Source organism: Macrotis lagotis, chromosome 5, assembly GCF_037893015.1.
Source record: "Macrotis lagotis isolate mMagLag1 chromosome 5, bilby.v1.9.chrom.fasta, whole genome shotgun sequence".
NCBI lineage: Eukaryota > Metazoa > Chordata > Mammalia > Peramelemorphia > Peramelidae > Macrotis > Macrotis lagotis.
In genome coordinates, this window is record NC_133662.1 from 108,495,922 (window position 1) to 108,515,779 (window position 19,858).

The following is a 19,858-nucleotide window of genomic DNA, read 5'->3' on the forward strand; positions in this document are numbered from 1 at the left end:
CAGTTTATAAGTCTTTTCCAGATTTCACTGAAACCATCCTATTCATCATCTCTTGTGTGTTTAATAGTATTTTATCACATCCATATAATGTAATTTGTTTAGGCATATCCTAAATTGAGGGACATTCCCTTTATAATCACAAAAATAACTTCTATAAAACATTATTGTACAGTTGGGTCCTTTTTCTCTTTCTTTTATCTTTTTGGGGATATAGACCTAATAGTGGTATCCCTTTGTACCTCCATTACTTATTACTTGTGTAAACTTGGACAAATCATTTCAACTCCTTGTGCTTTGTTTTCCTCATGAATAAATAAATGGATAAAGCATTTATTAAATGCTAACCATATCAGCTAGGTAACTAGGAAGCAAAGAAGATGGAGCAATGGCTTTGAATCAGGAAGACCATAGTCATGCACTTATTAGTTGTGTGACCCTGGGCAAATCACTTAAATAGGTTTGCCCCAGGTTTTTCAACTCTAAAACAGGGATAACAATAACATCTACCTCCCAGGATTGTTGTGAGGATACAATGAGATATTTGTAAAGTGCTTAGCATAGTGTCTGGATATGTAAAAGACCTTTATAGATGCTTATTTCTTTCCTTCTTAATCTGGGGTCCTAGATCCTTGTTTCACGACTCTCCATCTTTGATTCTTCCCTTTATTTCTATTTATAGGAAGATTTGAACTTAAAACTAAAAATCAGGAAAAAATGGCCAAATAGACAAAACATCTAGACCTATATAAATTCCATTCTTTATTAAAAATACAGAAATAATTCTTACAGTAATAACAGAAAATATTGCCTTTTTGTAGAACATAAAGGTGAAGATTTGGAACCCTTACATTTAATCACAGCTGGGCCCCTGTGACACAGATTGGAAATATACCACTTCAAAAGTAAACAGACAATTTTCAAAAATAAAAAAGAATTAACAGTAGTAACTTGTTTAATTCAGGCTCATACATCTGGGCACAATACGCCTCTAGCAGTCACTGTACAAGTAAGTATACATTGAAACATTCCTCTAAATTATAACAGGAACTGACTGAAAGGAATACAAATATTACAAATGGAAAAATAAAACAACAGAAAACAATGAAAAAGAAAAAATATATCTTGACATAATGCCTGATGGAATATTTCTTATAATATGGTACATTATTAAAATGAAAATAGCCAACTCACCCAACAAGAACATCTTGCCTTTAGGGGCCTATTTGCTAGTGCAGGTAAGAGATTGTGTGTGTGTGAATGAATGCGTCTAGGAATGCTGCTAATATGCTCACCTGCATAACCATGTATAACAAGAGTGCTGCTATCTATGGGAACAGTGTTTTCAGTCCTTTTAGGGTTGGTTTTTATGTTTTTGTTTTTGTTTTTCTTTCTTGGAACTAAGAGAACTATGATCACAGTGCCTTCATCAGGTGGTTTTCTCAGGATGGACAAAGCTTTATCTCCCCATTATTATCTCCAAATAAATATGAAACATTTGCATTTTAACTAGTTATTTTCTATTTGCACATTAGGCAAACTGAATATCATACAGTATAACATGATTATATATGAACATTTCAGGGGAAAGGAAAATTGTTCAAATGGAAGAAAACAGATTGTATCATGTTCCCAAAGAATAAAAACTCAGTAGCCTATTTTTATCCAGATGGTGGTTTCTACTGCATTCTCACTCCAATGTGAATTTGGCAGATCATTCCATTGTTTTTTCCCCCCTCACTGGAATTCTGGGTTCGGGTCCTACCTCGGATATATGTTGACTGTGTGATCCTAGGCAAATCCCTTAACATCTCAGTGCCCTATGCAACTTATTAAGACTATAAGTTTCAGAAAAAGTGCCAACTTTCACTAATTGAAGGAGACTCCTCATTGGAGAGTTCCCTTTATCAGTGAAATCACAAGCCCAGTCCCCCTATTCCTATTCTCATCACCAAATACTTGCTTTGCAAAAATTGTCATTAAAAAAATTAGCAGAAGACCTCTATAGTCTTATAAGCTACAAAACCCCAGGGTATCTGGTCATTTTTGAACTGAGCCTGTAGTTGGAGGAATGCTCCAGGACTGTAGCAGGTCTATATCAAGGACAATCACTCAAGTAATTAAAGACCTTGCAATAGCATAGGAGGGTCCTGATCAGCCAAACTTCCTAATTAGCTAACAGCATAGAGATTCATGTCAAGCTATCTTTCTGTTGAACCCTCAGGCTGAACACACACACACACACATACACACACACACACACACACAGACACACACAGAGACAAAAACACACACAATTGCTTTGAAAAACAAAGTATCAGCACCAAGAATACAAGTAGCCCAAGCTATAATGGCACATAGCTAAGGCAACGGAGAGAGTGGTTGACCCAGTTTTTTTTCTTTCCAGGACAAGGAAAGATTCTAATTGTCACACTGCTGTCTAGTTATTTCTTAGAGTGTACAATTTAAGGAGATAACTATGGGGAGCAAGAGGTATAGTTGTCACACTCCCATGTGGACAGAGGCCAGGAAACCCCACTAGGCATGACTGGCATTGTAGAGTAGGGAGGCAAAAAGATGGAGATGAGCTCAGTAAGGGTATAATTGAATACAGGTATCTGACAACTACACTATTGGCTTACAAAGAAGAAAATATAATATTTCAGGTCAGAGTGCTAAGAACCCTAATGATAAGTTTCTAATCTTAGAAAGAGCCTTATTAGCTAACTATGATGTTCCAGGTTTCTTAGATACAGAAGATACAAAATAAAATAATTTATAAATGCACTTAATGCATAACATCTTTATATAATGTGATTTTTTAGGCATATGTAACCCCATCAGTGCCATGATTCAACCCATTATTCAATGCAAGAATATAGATTTGTTATTTGAAAACTAGGCAAAAATTTCAAAGTACTTGCAAGATGTGGTGAGAAAAAAATTGGTGTATTGCCCAGAGACAGTCAGTATGGGAAGCTCCAGAATAACTTTCCTGATGCTTTCCTTAATTCTGTACTCAAAGAATCATCAGGGAGTAGTAAAATGTTCTGACTGCTCAGGGTCCTATAGGCTTTTGATTCAGGAGAGACACCTGAACTGTCTTCTAGACTCTGAAGCCAGTTCTCTGTCCCCTATACAGCACTGCCTCTCAACAACTTAAATACAATAATCAACAGAACAAAAAAGTACCCTTCCCCCACCTCACATACCTGAACATACAAATACATTTTTCCCCAGTTAAGAGAAAGTTTGATATGTAAAAGAGATCTGATGACATCCTGGTTGATACTTAGTTCGGATTCCTCTTAGAGGTATCAGTTTCCCAGCAGGATCAAAATTATTTAGGCTTTTCTGCTCTGGGAAACTATCATTTTATCTTTTCCATGGGAATATGAAAGGGAGAGAATGGGCAAGGGGAAATAGGGTATAAAAGTCCTCTTTCTTGGACATAAGTATGAGAACAGTATTATATAAGCCTTACTTGCAGTCATGAAAGTATAAGAACAAAAATCAGTCAAACCAATTAAAAAAAAAGACAACTGCTTAAGACAGGTGATCATTCTACTCTACTACTAGAAATTCTAACTTTACTCTTTCTCTTTCTCTCTCATAGTCAGCTTCTGCCCTAACCATTCCCTGATCTTTGCCTAAGTGGTAGCTACTAGTCCTGCCTTTCTGGAAACTGCCCCTGCTGCTGTGAGCTGCAGCTCCCAGAGCCCTGGGGCTGCCTCCGGGAGGCTGAAGTTCTTTCGCTCTGGCGGGCTGCCCCTCCGACCCCGGGGAGCAGAGCCTTTCTGCTCTTTTCCAGGTTACCTTGAGTAGAACTGCCTCACTGGGTCCCTCTGTGGGTTCTGTCTCTCGAAAATTTAGTTAGAGTCCTTAGTTTCAAAGATTTATGAGAGAGCACCTAGGACATGATCCACTCTTGTCGCCATCCTAGTTCTGCCTTTCTAATTGGATAATATGGGAGAATGTTAAAAGAATGATTACGTACAACATTTCAGGGGAAAAGATAATTGTTCAAATGGAAGAAAACAGATTATATCATGTTTCCATAGAATAAAAACTCAGTAGTCTGTTCTTGTCCAGATAATGGTTTCTAACTGAAGACCAGGTACAAGGTCTACTTCTATCTCTTGTTAGTTGTGTGATGATGGACAATCAGTTTAACTAACCTCTCTGAGCCTCAGGTTTTTCATTTGTGAAAATGGTAATAATACTACTAGTGTTACCCACTTTAATCAATCAAGAAACATTTATTAAACTCCTACTACATGCTATGTGCTGAGGAATCAAAAAGATACAAAGGGATATAAAAGAATACAAAAAGAGACAAAAGGATATTAAAAAGTCAAAAAGAGACAGAAAATAGTTCCCGCCCTCAGGGAATTTACAATCTAATCCGGGGAAAACAATTTGCAAATACATTCAAAGCAACACACATACACACACACACACACACACACACACACACACACACACACACACACATATACACACACGATAACTAGAGAATAATTACAAAGGGAAGGATTAAGAGGAGTTAGGAAAGACTTCCTGTAAAAGATGGTATTTGTGTTGTTCAGTCATTCATTTGTGTACTACTCTTTATGACTCTAATGAATCAATACTGTCTCTGGGATTTCTTGGCAAAGATATTGGTGTGGTATGTCATTTCCTTCTCCATTGGATTATGGCTAGGACTTAAAAGAAGCCAATGTTGCGTGAAGAAGTATTTTATAAACTGTAAAATGCTACATGAATATGAATTGCTGGGAACTATGGCATCTTAGGACCACAGATAACCATGTGCTTCCAGAGGGGCACCATTGTCTTGGAGGATTCAAATTCATATGACAATGATTGGCACAGAAATCAGTGTACATTATAGGTGCAGTTATGCAGGGAAAGACTGTGACTATCTCCCATGAGATAATCTTTGATAGCAAAGTAATAGAACCTTGGTTGCCTGTGAGTGGTTTCATTACATAGTGTTGTGGACTAGGACCATAAAGCAAAGCCAAGGACAGGCACAATGGTCAAGAAATATTCCCTCTAAAAAGGAGATTTTCTCTCACTCTGGGAAGGAAATATCCTGTCTAATGCTCAATCCTTATATGTTGGAACCCTGAACCAAAACCCGATTCCTCTTGGACTGGTATGGCTCTGCCATTGGCAAAGTTCAAACTGCAAATAACTTATGCTAACTTGCTCATGTTTCCCTGAAAGTAGATCAGTTTTAACATTCTGTGTTTGGTAAATGACAAATTCAACCAACCAACTTTCAATTTCCACAGCCTAATAAAGAGAGGATTTATAGGATAAGTTAAGAGAAAGGAGGAGGGGTGAAGGTGAAGAAATAATGTCTTGTGCTAAAATGAGGAAAAGATGTGAAACCCCAAGGAATTTGAACAGAAAGAAAATTAGAACATGATGATTTATGACAGAATATACTAGAGAAAGAGAAACACTAGGAGAGGACCTTTGATAATTTGGCTTCAGTACCTCAAATTGAAGTCATTTGTTGAATACCTTGGACGTCATGAAGAAGAGATAAAACTTCATTACCTTCCAGAGCTGGATCTTAGAGAACAACTAATCTAACCCCTTCATTTTACAGATGAGGCAGTTGAGACCCAGAGAGTGATTTGTACAAGGTCACACACTTATGTCTCCTGATTCCAAGTCAGGTATCTCTCTAACAAAACAACAAGTAGCCTAGGTAAGATGTTGAAGACCTTTCTAGGATTCCTAGTATTCTGCATGTGTGACTATAATTGAGCTTCTTTACATAAACACACAAACTGAATTATCCCATGGTAAAACACCAGAGACCATAAAATAATCAAATACAAAAATTCCTTAATTTATCTAATTATTAGAGTGAGACTGTCATGACCCTAACATTTGAGTCAGTTTGCAAGTCACACAAAGGGAATCAGTCTTATCATTTTGCCAGTCACATTTCTTTCTTGACTCAAATTGAGAGCACCCAGCATTATTCATCTTCTTAATTATCAGATTTTTCATCATTCCCAAAAATAAAATCTCCCCTCCAAAGATGAACATTTGCTTCCACTAGATATGCACATAAATTGGCTCAGTATCTCTCATCAATTTTCAAAATAATAATAATAACAATAACAACAATAATAATAATTTTCAAGAATATTTTAGAAAACATGAGGAACAGGTCCTATGACTTCCCAGATAAGTAAACTCCTTCTATGGATGCAAATTGGCACTTTCTTTACCAATTATAGTCTCAAAGAGCTGCCTAAAGTGAGAGTTTAAACTCAGAGTCATACATTTGGATCCAGGTCTTTGATCACCTTTCTATCCACATAAAGGATTCTATATACTCTTTTTAGGGGGAGCAATAGGGTAGAAGATGGAAAAGAATAAGGAATGATGCCTTATCATCCATCTCTTATAAGTCATATATTTGCAAATTTTATATACTACAAAACATAATTGTATTGCACAGTAAAGAGCAAAGAGTAAAAGAGTGTAGAAGAGACAGCAATTTTTTTTTCTGGCCAAAATGTTTTATAGCATCAAAGAAACTTGCTTTGTGTGATCCAGGGCAAATCACTCAACTTCTGTTTGCCTCAAGTTCCTCAACTGTAAAATGGCTAAACAATCTCTTTCCATTCCTGGTGAATAGCATGTGCAGTCTCTTACAGGTTGGGCAGCAGTTACCCTATAATTGTCTGTTTTATCTTTCCTGGTCCTTCTCTTACTCTACTTAAAAAAAGATTGCATCATGGGAAATTCTCAGCTTCTAATTCCATCCCCAAATGGAAGAAGTTGTGTGATACTGCTGTTTTGCAGTATCTTAGCAGCTATTAAAAAACAAACGAACCAAACCAAAAACACCCAACAGAACATGATGAAACTAGTAACTTCTTCCCAGGAAAATATATAAGACTGACAGTTTTATCGAACTTTAGCTATTTTAGAAGGCACTTACTCTCTAATTGGCCAATAGTAACTGAGCAAACTACATATTCCATAATTTTTTTATTTGTAAAAAATCTGGTTGCTACATCAGATCTCTAGACAATTTTTTCTAAAAAAAAAAAAGAAAAGAGATTGAAAAGGTTTTTGCAGAACTTTCTAACACTCCCTTCTTATATTTTACAATCTACCCCTGCTAATCCTTTCTAACACTCAGTTTAACTTGTGTTATCACCTGTTAACAAGAAAAACCTTTCATGATCAGTATTATGCTTCTCTTGTCAATTATAATAATTAATTTCTTTAAATTAAGTTGTTATAGAATTAGTGAGGGCCATTAGAAGAGACTGAGTTTCATTCAACATTTTCCAATGTAATAACAGTTGTGATCAAAGCATAAAATTTTACGGATTCGTAAACCCAAACATACATACTTATATGTTTATGTGCTTATAGGCAGCTTTATAGCTAGGCTTTAAAAAGTCTCTTGGTTGCCCCCAATTTTTTATGAGCTCACAAAATTTTCACTGCCTCTTTTTTCCATGACAGGGATGCTATATCTGATAGTAAAGATCTGTCCACATTTCAATTTTTTTAAAGCTTTTCTTCTAAAGAACAAAAGAGTATTCTTGCAGGTTGAGTCTTGGATTTTTTGGCAATTATTAACTCACATGGGTTAACTATAGTTTTAGATACTCACTTTTGACAAATCCAACTTTATTTGTCATGGACCTATGGCAGACAATTCCAAAAAAGCCACTTCCATCCTGAACATCTTTGATCTCCATGGCTCATATTCAAAAATGTAATGATTTTTTTATATGAGAAAGAATTTTATAATAGCTATAGTTATTCCACAGTGATAAAGTTATCTAGTGAAATAGTAAGCTCCTCATTCCTAGAAGTGGTCAAAGACTGAATCACTATTCCATCAGGGATGTTATAGAAGGAAATCCAGTCAAGGGTGGAAGATTAGTCAATTTTTAAGGGCTCTTAACAATTTAAGATCCTTTGAGATAACCAATTGATCCAGTAAATAGAACACTAGGCTTAGAGTCAGGAATACCAGAGTATGAATCGGGTCTCAAATACTTAGTAGCTGTATAATCCTGAACAAGTCACTTTATCTGTTTGCCTCAGTTTCTTCAACTATTAAATGGAGTTAATAATAACACCTATCTCTCAGGGTTATTTTAAGGATCAAATGAGATATTTGTAAATTGCTTACCATCAACTCTGGCACATAGTAGATATTTTAAAAATATTTGTTTTGTTCCTTCCTTTCCAATGCCTGTTATTTATAGTAGAGAAATGAATTTCAATTCAAAGCAGTTTATTTTAACTGGCAGTAAGTAGGACTGTTTATCTCATTAGGATGCTCCAGGTTATAGAGTAGCAATGGAACTATTATCTTGGTGTTTTTGATGAATTTCTTTTAACAAGTATGAGCAAATAGTCTGGGACACTCATTTATGTACTCTCCCCCTCTAAGAACTAGCTTATCCAGTTAAAGTGAAACAGAATAATTACCTGATAAGTTTGGGTTAAAGCATTTATTTGCATCATTCAAGCAGCAATATTTTTGCTTTTGCTAACATAATATGGTTTGACTGCCCATGACAGTAATGTCACATCCATCTCTTTAACTGGAATGACTTATTCTACTTTCTTGCCTACCTCCACACCCCTTTAAAAAGAACTTTGGTTTATTTTTTGTGGTTTGGAAACTCCCAGTGTGAAAACTCCATTAATGTTCATCAGCAACTAAGATTTGCTTGGAACAGAGAGGTTAATCAGTTCAAAGGGGCTCAGAGCTAGTTGACTGTTGACTTGTTGACTTTGCTCAATTGGTGTCCTTCATTCTTGAAGACAACAGAAATGTACGTGTCAAATGAAGGGCCTGAATCAAGATCTTCCCGACTTCAAAAATGCCCCACTAGCCTTCTATGCTATACTGTCTCTGTCATTATAGAAGAAATCACATGTATGTATATATATATATGTTTGTGTGCATGTGTATGTATGTGTGTCACACACACACACAAATAAACACTCTAACAGTGAGGTATTGTCTCTTCTATTGAAAGTTAGGCAATGCATGCAGGAAACCAATTTATCAACCATGGGAGCTAATTCTAGACCTAGCTAAAAATATAAGGAGAGAATAAAAAAGTCTCATCTTCCTTATGATGAATAATAACAATAATAATAATAATAATAATAATAATAATAATTGTGAATGGTTTTTTGCCTTATGTTAATGTGGAGTGAAGGGAGTTTCCCAAAGTGATAGTGTGCCAGTGTGAAGTGGCTCTCTCATGTAGCGTGTGTGAAGTACATGTGTGATAATGCCACTGCAACCACAAAGGAATTTACCACAGGAAGCATCACAGCTGCTGCTGATTAGCATTAGAGCAAATTACACAAAGCAAATTGTTAGCAGACATGTTTCCATAATATTTAACTGGTGGCAATGAATCAACGTGAATCCTTTTCCAGTCAATGCTAGATTTCCAAAGAATCAGTCTCCAATCATCCATGAAGGAATTGTGGATCAGGGAACTGCCCAACCATCAGGAGAAATGGGACTGAGAGTTCTGGAATGACCTAGAGCTTCCTTCTCTAACAATCCTGTTGGACTAGAATGACATATGAGTATTACTGATACAAAACTGCCACCTGGTTTGACATCATAAAAAAGGAAACTTTGGGTACCTTGTAGATTTGACCATTGATTGATTTGCTAAGTCTATCTGTGTATGTATTAGAAGTACCATCTGGAGTATAGGTATCTGTGTGTTTGTGATAGAACGATAGTAAAACCTATTGGAAAAATAGTACATTTGGTCAATTTGACATTCTGTGAAAAAAAAGTTAATAATCTGTTCACATTATTTGACTCAACATTATGAGACATGGACTCTAAGGAGGTCAAAGTTAGAAAGACCTCATATATAGCTATATATATATGCATATATACAAACATGTGTATGTATATATATATATGTGTGTGTGTGTGTGTGTGTGTGTATGTAGGTATTTGTATATAGGTATGTATGTGAACTATCGGCATGTATTATATAGATATAGGTATATATTTAATGTCCATAGGCATATAGTTTATATGCTTATATGTATGTGCATGTATACACAAATAGCACATACATGCATATATACACACAAATATCCCCTACAAAATTCATGGCAGCATTTTTTGTGTGTGTGAGAAAAAATATTAGGGAAAGAGGCAATACTGGGGTAGAAATAAAGGGGGTATGCCTTAAAGTCAAGAAGATGTGGGTTCAAATCCAACTCTTATACATACATACTAGCTAGCTGACAGTGAGCAACTCATGATACTTTTGAAAGGCAATTTTCTAAAGCCATTGATTAGGAACATTTGCATGAGTAGGGAGAATTTCCTCACTGGTGATTCTCCACATGGATGACATTGCATATCCATATAAGCAACAACAAAAATTGAAAACAAAGTGGGTTCTCAACCTTTAAGGGAAATGGGTAAAGGGTATTAATATAATGGGATATTATTATACTATAAAAAAGAAAAATATGAGGAAACCAGAGAAACCTGGAAATATTTGTAGGAAGTGATGCAAAGTAAACAAAGCAGAAATGAGAATATGTGCCTAATAATTTCAATAATGCATAAAAACCCCACCAAAAGTCAATTGAACCCAAATTAAATGCAGAGACCAGTACTGATTTCCACAGGACAGATAATGAAATTAGACCATGGATGATGAATGTTGCATATTCTGATAGGCACAGTCATCATGTTGATCAACCTGTGCGACTATGGGCATTACTTTGCTTTGCTGGTTCTCAACATCTTCACCCATGAGATAAAGAGGTAGACTAGATAATCTCTATGGCCAAGAACCAGAGTGGTACAGTACAAAAGAGTTTGGGATTTGTAATCAGAGGACTTGAGTTTAAATGTGATCATGGGCAAATAGCTACTTCTTTGGGCCTCTCTTTATCCACAAAATAGGGGTTTGGGAGGTATGAATAGGCTCCTGTGACTCCATCCTTGGTTTAGTACTTCTCTCCAACTCAAGCTTCCTATTTGGTTTTCTGAGCAATTTAACCATTTTAATTTCCAAATGAAAGGAAAATCATTGGCAATGTCATTGAAAGGGGGGGGATTGGAAGACCCAGGGTTCCTGGAAGGATTTTAAAGACTATATAAAGCTCTTTGATTACAACCTGTGTGTTTCCTGAGGGAAGTCTCTCCTCTATCATTCAAAATGAATGAAGTGTGGTATGGATGGCAGCCTCTCTAAGGGCTGCAGAAGCTGGGTAAGACAAGGAAGGGCTCCAGATTGGAGTATGTCTTGGGCCCAGCAGTGCCAACCTGGCTCAGTCAGGCCAAGACAACTAAGGGGAACCCCACACATATCCTCTGGGACAAATTGTTTTGAGAACATAGTCTAGTAAATAGGTTATTAGATTTGAAATCAGGAAAGGTCAGGTTCAAATCCCAACTCCCACTGGGTTATGTGACCCTTGGTAAATCATAGACACTCAGCCTGAGATTCATCATCTATAAAAGGAGGGGTTGACAGTACAACATGAGATTGTATATCAAGGACTGGCTGGTTGAAAGGTCTTAAAAGCAATCTATCTTAGCATAGCTAAGGGTAATCTGTAATCTGGGTGCTTATTTAAAAGTCAAGTAGCTGGTATATTGAATGCTACTTCCTAAGTCTGTTTCAACAAGAGTTGTAGGAAAAACAGAAAAATGAGGGAAAACTCACAGACTTTACCTAAAATCTTTATAAAAAAAGAACATTCACACTTATTAAATATTTAAAATGCCTGAGGCAATAGAAATGTCTCTTGATTCTCTTAAAGTATATAACAGATTCAGACCATTGGTTCAGAACTCATGTGCATACTCAGTCACACACACACATACATACATACACACACATGCACACACACACAAACACCTGTTCTATGTCTTTATTGGCTACAATCTGAAGCAAAGACTATGGAATGAAATACCAAATAACCTAATTTGTACAAGCGTGAGGCCTCCACACAGACTCTCATTTGGAAGAAAACGACATCTGTGGTCTGACTCTATAAAAGCTTGTTCAGTGGAAATAGCCTGACATGTTTTACACAGCAGAGCTATTTAGCTGCCTGGTTTGACAAGATTTTTGAGAGGGGGAAAAATTAATTATAATTGCAATCTTGCTACAACAATTTGGCCTCCTGATTGAATTTCAGTGCAAAAATAGGCTGGGAGGAGTTTGATCTTGGGTTGGTCTCCTATACAGTAGGGGAAACATTTATTTAATAAGCAATAAAAGGTTGAAAAGTCAAACATTAAATATCCTGCAGTTTATGGGGTCCCATGTAAGGTGGCACCACTGGTTGTATTGGGATTCAATAGGACAATAGGTTCATTTTTCTTTGAAGCTGGAGATAAGCAAAAGCATCCTTCCCCTGATAAACTAATATAAGTGCTATTTCACAAGCATTTTGGACTGATTGTTATTTTTTGGAAACTGGTTTGCAGGTGTATATGGGGAATGGGGAGGGGTGAGGAGAAGTCAAGGGAGGAAAGACATTAAGAGGCAATGGGGAAAGGTATTGGAGGATAAATATTTAAAGGTATGAAATGAGGTATATGCTTGTGGATAAGGAACCAATAGGTCAGAGTGCTATCAAGACAATGACACTTATAAGAAACTAGATTGTCTTAGAATTATTCAGCATTTATGTATAGAGTGCTTTTTATATGCACTTAACTGTGTACAGTTGACTATGTACAGTGGCATTTTAGGGAAATGAATTTCACATACAGCAGTAATTATCCGGATTTGCCAAACTTGTTGGGACCACACCCCCATTACCTTTCTTTTTTGGTCCCAATTCTTGTTAAAAAGTTTTTTTTTCCCATCTTTAGTAAAAGTCAACTATCATTGAGGCAAAATAGGTCCTCTTGAAGAGTCATTTTTACAACCTTCTACCTTCTACCTTACAACCTACTACCTTCAAGTCATTTTTACAACCAGAAAATTCAAGACTCTCAATGAAGTAAGCTTCTAAAAATTTTTCCATCTTTCTTTCCCCTTCCTCATTTTCAAGATAGTTTTCAATAAAAAAAAATGTCATGGTATAGTTATTTCAGACATTTACTCATGAAGCCAAATTTTCCAAGGTTATCTCACCCATACAGACATCAGAACTTTTCCTAAAGTTGAGCATTTTTAATGATATTCAAAGAAATCTTGCCTCTTATAGGCAGTCAATCTGCTTCTTAGGTTTGCTCTGGCTCTAAAACTCTTGGGGAAAGCACAAAACTTGACATGTCATGGACTATTTCACTGCTCGGGATACTCTTTGAGAAAGAGTATGATTCACTTAGAAAAGATCAAATCGCCTTCCTGAAGGATTCAAGTTTTCCACTCAATGAAAGAAAATCAAGAGACAAAGAGGGAGTAAAAAGTGTCCCACCTCTTCCTGTCCTATTAAATTATAGACTATATCACTCTCCTGTTGGACACAGCTGTGAAAGTGGTAGAAAATCAATTTTTTATCTTTCTTCATGGTGGGGAGAGAAATCCTATTTGTAAATTGAATCTAACCCTAAATACCATGTTCTTGTATGTGTTAAAGACTAATGAAATTAGCCACTGTTATAACTACAGTCCAGCAAGGATATTTCTAGGTCAATGCTTTCTAGATCCAGAACTTGGTTCAGACTTTTCATATTTTCCAGTTGACCATTTGTGGCTCACTCTTTTTTGAGATTTTTATTTTTTGTAATAGAATCAATGAAATCCCTTTAAAAATGGTACCTAAATGGAATGCTCTTCCAAGATCAATTTGATAAAAAAAAAAAGTATTTCAATGTGATAAAAGTCTTGTTCTTGGCTGTTTCAGTGAGCCAAGTTGTCAATTAGCCAGTGAATAACAATTAGCGAGACTAAAATAGAATCATTTGTTTAGCCTGTTGGTTAGTCATCTAGTCACTCAGATAGACAGAAAGACAGTCGTTCAGATAGACAATCAATCATCTAATCACTCAATTATACAGACAGACAAAAACCAGTCTCTCAAACAGTCAGTTAACAACAATTGGGAAACATGAAACAGAAGGATTCTCTTTGCCTAGGCAGACAGACAATTGGTCAAAGTTGTCATCCCGGAAGCTAATAATTACTGAACATGAAACAGTACCTCTCCGGATTTTGGTTTCTTTGCTTTGTTGCATTTTCTGGTTCTGATTGCAGATAGGTTGGTTGGTCTATGAGCCTAGTCAGGGACAGTTCAAGAAAACAGCTATTCCCTCATGCCAATATTGTAAAAGAGCAATACTGTGAAGTTAAAATCTTGAAAGTTTATTAAGAGTCTCCCCTCTAGTGGGACAACAAGGTATTTCAGTCAGCAAGAAGCAATCCTACTCTTCTTTCTTCTCTTCTCTCCTCTCTCCTCTCCTATCCTCTCCTCTCCTCTCCTCTCCTCTCCTCTCCTCTCCTCTCCTCTCCTCTCCTCTCCTGTCCTCTCCTCTCCTGTCCTCTCCTGTCCTGTCCTGTCCTGTCCTGTCCTGTCCTGTCCTGTCCTGTCCTCTCCTCTCTTTTCTCTTCTCTTTCTCTTTTTTTTTTTTTTGGAAAGTAAAAGAATTCAAGTTTTCCAGATAGTGCAAGACAAAGAAGTCGTTCTCAGGAAACATCTCTGAGAGTTGAACCAAGATGACCAACACTGGAAATGTCGTAGGTGTTGTCCATAATGCTGGGCAGTGCTGCTGATGTTTGGAATAGCAAAACTTTATAATAAACCAGGGAAAACCTCTCACTCCCCAGAGTCTGCCAGGGTTGTCTCTCTTCTGACAGTCTCTTTATCCCTCAAGGTATCTCAAAGGGTTATTACACGCAGTGTTTTCACTTTGGGGATTACAAAAATAAGGCCAACTTTAAGAACAATTATATTAAAAAATGTTAAAGTAATTATTAAGATTTTTGTACCTTTTTGGTGACTTGTTAAGAAGCAGCAACCTGTTTAAAAGACTATACTTTTAACAAAAAAAAGGTAAAGATGCACAAATATTAAAAAAGACTTTTTTGTTTTGTTGGGTTTTTTTATGTTTGGAGCTGTACGTTGATAAGGCAAAAAATTACCTTAAAATCTACCCTTTTACATGATGTCAGAATCTGGCTTCTATGCTCTAGAGAATCTCAGAACTTGGACTGCTTGAGTTTATCGATGTGGTAGCAAAGTTTCAGTGCTGGCCCTAGTTTCAGGCCCAGGTATTTCATCATCATGTCACTCTTTAGCAGTAATAACGCATTGCCATCAATTTCCTAGTTGAGAGAAACAGAAACAGAGAGGGGAAAAAGAAAGAGTCAGAGACAGAGATAGAGAGGATATCTGGGAGAGAATGGCCACATAATTATGAATTTTTTCACATCTATGTTAGTTTTATAAACATTTACTATTTTGCCCTTCCACTGCACCATCTTACCACTACACTGCCATTAAATGAACAATAACAACAAAAAGTTCCCATGAAAACTCTCATAATAATTAGTTTCTCTCATTTTAAAGACTGCATTCTTTCTGGCAAGAGATTGGTGACATAATTTGTTTTTCAGGCTTCTGGACTTGTAGTTCATAACTGCATTGATAAAAAAAAGTCTTTCAAAGAAGTTTTCTTTATAAAGTTGTTATTGTATAAATTATCTTAATTCTGTACATTTTACTCTGTGTCAATTCATAAAGCTCTTCTCAGTTTTCTCTGAAACTAGCTATTCCACCATTTCTTATTGTATACTAATATTCTACTACATTCACAAACCATAATTTGTTTAGTCATTTTAAAATAGGGGGGTATCCATTTAGCTTTTAGTTTGAGGTTATAAATGAAAAATAATACATGAAAGTGAAAAGAACTACTATAAATGTATTTGTATGTATCCTTTTTCTCCTCTCTCTCTCTCTCTCTCTCTCTCTCTCTCTCTCTCTCTCTCTCTAATACAGACACAGAGAGGGACAGAGATATGAGTTTAGAGCATAGGTGATGGTGGTATTACTTCATCAAAAATATGAATAGTATGGTAATATTTTGGGGGGGAGCATTGTTACAAATTGTTTAGACTTATGAATTTTATGGCCAAAGTTGACTTAAAATCACTTGAATTTTTTAAACACTAAGTTACATTTTCCTTGTCAATTAACCACTTTTCTCTTTTTTTTCCAAATTAAGTTTGCAGAAGAATTATCAGGTGCCAAGGCTTGTCCTTAGAAAAGTGATCTTATAAATTATACATTTAAGCCTTTAGTTAAAATTATGATGATAATGGCTGATATTTATTTACTTAAGGCTCTATGATATAAAGATGTTTTTAAAGGTAGCATCTTTTTACCTCTGATGACATGAAGAAAAGCAAATCAATATACCCTGATTTTGAAAGTAAGGGTCATATCTGGATACATGATTTATAAAGTTTCCCTTAAGATTGCTTTGTCCTTTTTGCTTTTTTCTGAGAAACATATATACATAATGAATATATGTGCATGTGCTTTTCCAAATATATTCTATATATTTGTCTCTCTATATGGATATATATACACACATAAATGTACATATATATATATATGCATAGACATACACATATATGTATATATTTGTTGTTCAGTTGTTTTGGCAAAAATACTAGAAAGCTTTGCCATTTCCTTCCCCAGCTCATTTTACAAATGAAGAAACTGAGGCAACAGAGGTTAAATGATTTATTTAAAGTCACACAACTGGTAAGTATCTGAGGATGGATTTGAATACACAACTTTCTGATTTCAGGACTGATGCTCTATCTAACTGCCATCTATAATTATATCAATATCAATAGCTATAGCTAATATATGTATGTGTGTATGTATATTTGCATTTGAATAAATATATAGTAGAGTTGTAAATAGCCACTTAGGAATAAGTGCTTGAGTCTTTAGTTGAGTACTTAAATACTTAAGAAATATAAATATTAGAGGGGGGTATAGATCCCACAGTGCCTTCCTATGATTTTGACTTCTTTTCTCCATTTGCCTGGAAAGAATGTCAGGTTTGGAGGCAGAAGACATGGGTTCAAATTCTGAAAATGCCATTTACTATATGTGTAACCTTGAGAAAATCATTTCATTTTTCTGGATCTCAGTTTCCTTGTGTTTAAAAGGAAGGATTTGGATTAGATGATCTCCAAGGTTGCTTGCAGCTCTAAATCTAGGATTGGGATATTCTTAGAAAGTTCATCTTTAAATGTTGTGTGTGTGTGTGTATGAGTTTGCATATCATTGTTTTAGAGAGTTTGAGTTTGAGTCCCTCTTCTGTTTCTTACCTATGTTTCCTTGGACCAGTTACTTTTCATTTCTGACATGAGGCAGTTTTCTCAAAAAGGCATTGGATTCTGTGATCTCTGAGGTCTAATGTTATGATCACTTCTGCTCTTTTGACCTTTATGAATGAGTCAATGATTTGACCAAGATTTCACAATGGGTAGAGAACTGAGAAATAAAGAACCCTACAATGCAACTGAACAAGAATTTATTAAATGCCTACTATATTCTAGACATTATTTTAAGTGTTGGGGATGCAAGGATAAAATAATAAACTCCCCACCCACAAGACATTTCCATTATATTGGTTAGCATTCTCTTCTGTTGCATTTTGGACCCAAGCTAATGTTCTCATTGTCTATGTTCCCTTGCTGAAAGAATTAGAAAAAACAACATCCCTCTTACTCAGTGAGGGAGGGCTCAGGAAATTATATCTCTGTTGTTTCCAAAACTGTCCCCTTACTCCAATCTTGATGTCTCTAGGAATAAGATATGACATCCATCATATCCTAAAATATGTGACCAAAACCAAGACTGAGGTTTTGCAGCTTCCTTTTCCCATGTGCTATTCATTTTTCCCTAAAATTTTCATTCCTAACTTTAATTGATTGCCAATGTCATAATTGCACCCAGTGAGAGTTTTCAGGTGTCTTCTGATCCTGTCAATAACTACACACAAATTATTCACCTGCTCCTTACTATGGTTTAGTTCATGCAATTATAGAGACTACAGTTATTACACTAATCACCAGTGGTACTTGTGTTAATCCCATTTTGTTAAGAAAGATACAGAACTCCTAGAGATGTATTTAATTCATGAGTTTAGTTTAATTCAATAGAACTTCTTTAACCTTTTCTCAGCTCAGTTTAGATACCTGTACTGTCTATTTCCCAGAACCATAGACATGACATGGAAGTAAATGATAATGACTTCAAGAAGGGAAATGATTACTGTCCATTAACTGTGAGAAAAACAATAAGTCTTCCTTTTGCATTGGATCCAGCGGTCAGCCCTAGGCAAAGTATTGGAGCAGGTCAAGATTGCTTTTTGTCACCTTGGGTAAGTCACTTAATCCCATTGCCTTGCAAAAAAAAAAAACCCAAAATAAAAAAAAGATTATCTTTGGTCTCTCCCTTCCTTTAATTGCCCGTCCCCCTAACTTCCCCTTTTCCTCTTTTACTTTAGCATCCCACAAGGATCTCCCACTTGGATAAGTTTTCCCTGGATAGAAATAGATGTTCACTCAGGCTTTTCCAGTAAACTTCTCTTCCTCCATCTCACACTCTCAATTGAAAGCTGACCTATCCTGTACTCTATTGCCTCAAGACCATGATATTTGTTATCTAGTTGTGCTAATGGCTAGTAAAGCTTTAATGATGTTTTCTAACCAATTCTCATGAGACACTCTCCCACAGCCTGAGACGTGGGGTCCATGAATGGGGAAGCATGATCAGTATTGGAGCCCAGATTTGCACTGTGTGACCTAATAGAGTTAGTGAAGGCACACACAGTATATATGTATATATATATGGGGGGGTGCTTGTTTTTTATCTTTTGTCCCTGAATAATATCATTTGTTTTGGGGGTTGGTATTTATGGGTGCTTGTCAGTAGATATCATTTGACACCTGGATAGTACTCCCCTCTTCCCCAAGATAGCAAATACTAGTGAGGAGCAGGCAACAATGAAAGCTGTAAGAGGAGTTTCTATCTAGCACACTACTGTAGAATGAGTTACAGATTGTGCTCTAGTTCCCACTCCTGAAGGAAAGTGTCTGAGATGATCATCAGGCTCAACATAATGGATAAAGAGGAGGAAGGAGAATTGCAGGCAGAAGGAAGAGCATAAACAAAGCTCCAGAGTTAGGAAATTACTTGACATGTGTGTGGGTTGGGGAGGTAGGCCAGAATGCAGTTTGGCTGGAATTTAGAATAATTTGGGGGGGGGGTGGAGTACTCTGGGGAAAGCTGGAAGAGTGGGTTGGTGTGAAGTTGTGGAAAACTTTGAATTCTAAACAAGAAAATCCAAATTCTATTCAAGAGGAGCCACTAAAACCTTTTGAACAGATTATTTAGTAGGTTATTGCCAGTCTAAATGGGAGGTAGTGTGGGGTCCATTATACTAGAGTAGTGGCAGCAGAAATAAGAGAGGAGGGGGGCAGATGAAGAGCTCCCAGAGCAGAATCCTTAGAACTTGCTGAGTGATTGGATATGAGAGGGAGGAAGAGGAAAGAATCAACAATCCGGGTTGATTTTAAGGAATAATTTCATGAGGCTGATAGTGCATGATCTGGTTAACTGAGTTTTGTTTACCTGGAAGCTAGATAGGAACCTTAAATAAATGCCTACCCATACTTTTCTTTGACATTTCTCTCAGGAATGGAATTTACATGTTTACCTTAATTTAAATGATCTTAAATATAGATCCATGTTTCAGAAAAGGATGAATTGTAGCATGATGCTTCACTTCATAAAAGAATTTCCACAGGATTCTTTTGGGGTCCATGGACAGATTTCAGGGATCAAATTGGGGCAAGGG

General features: G+C 36.3%; 1 protein-coding gene across 4 annotated transcripts in view; it reads right to left on the reverse strand.

The window, feature by feature from the left end:
• Positions 1–735: 735 nt before the first annotated feature.
• Positions 736–19,858, reverse strand: part of SCML4 (Scm polycomb group protein like 4) — a 176,477-nt gene continuing 157,354 nt past the window's right edge. For all 4 annotated transcript variants that reach the window (XM_074187289.1, XM_074187286.1, XM_074187288.1 and 1 more), the window contains one exon: positions 736–15,296. In XM_074187289.1, the coding sequence (XP_074043390.1) occupies positions 15,171–15,296 (126 nt within the window). In that variant the 3' untranslated portion in view covers positions 736–15,170. The remainder of the gene's footprint in view (positions 15,297–19,858) is intronic.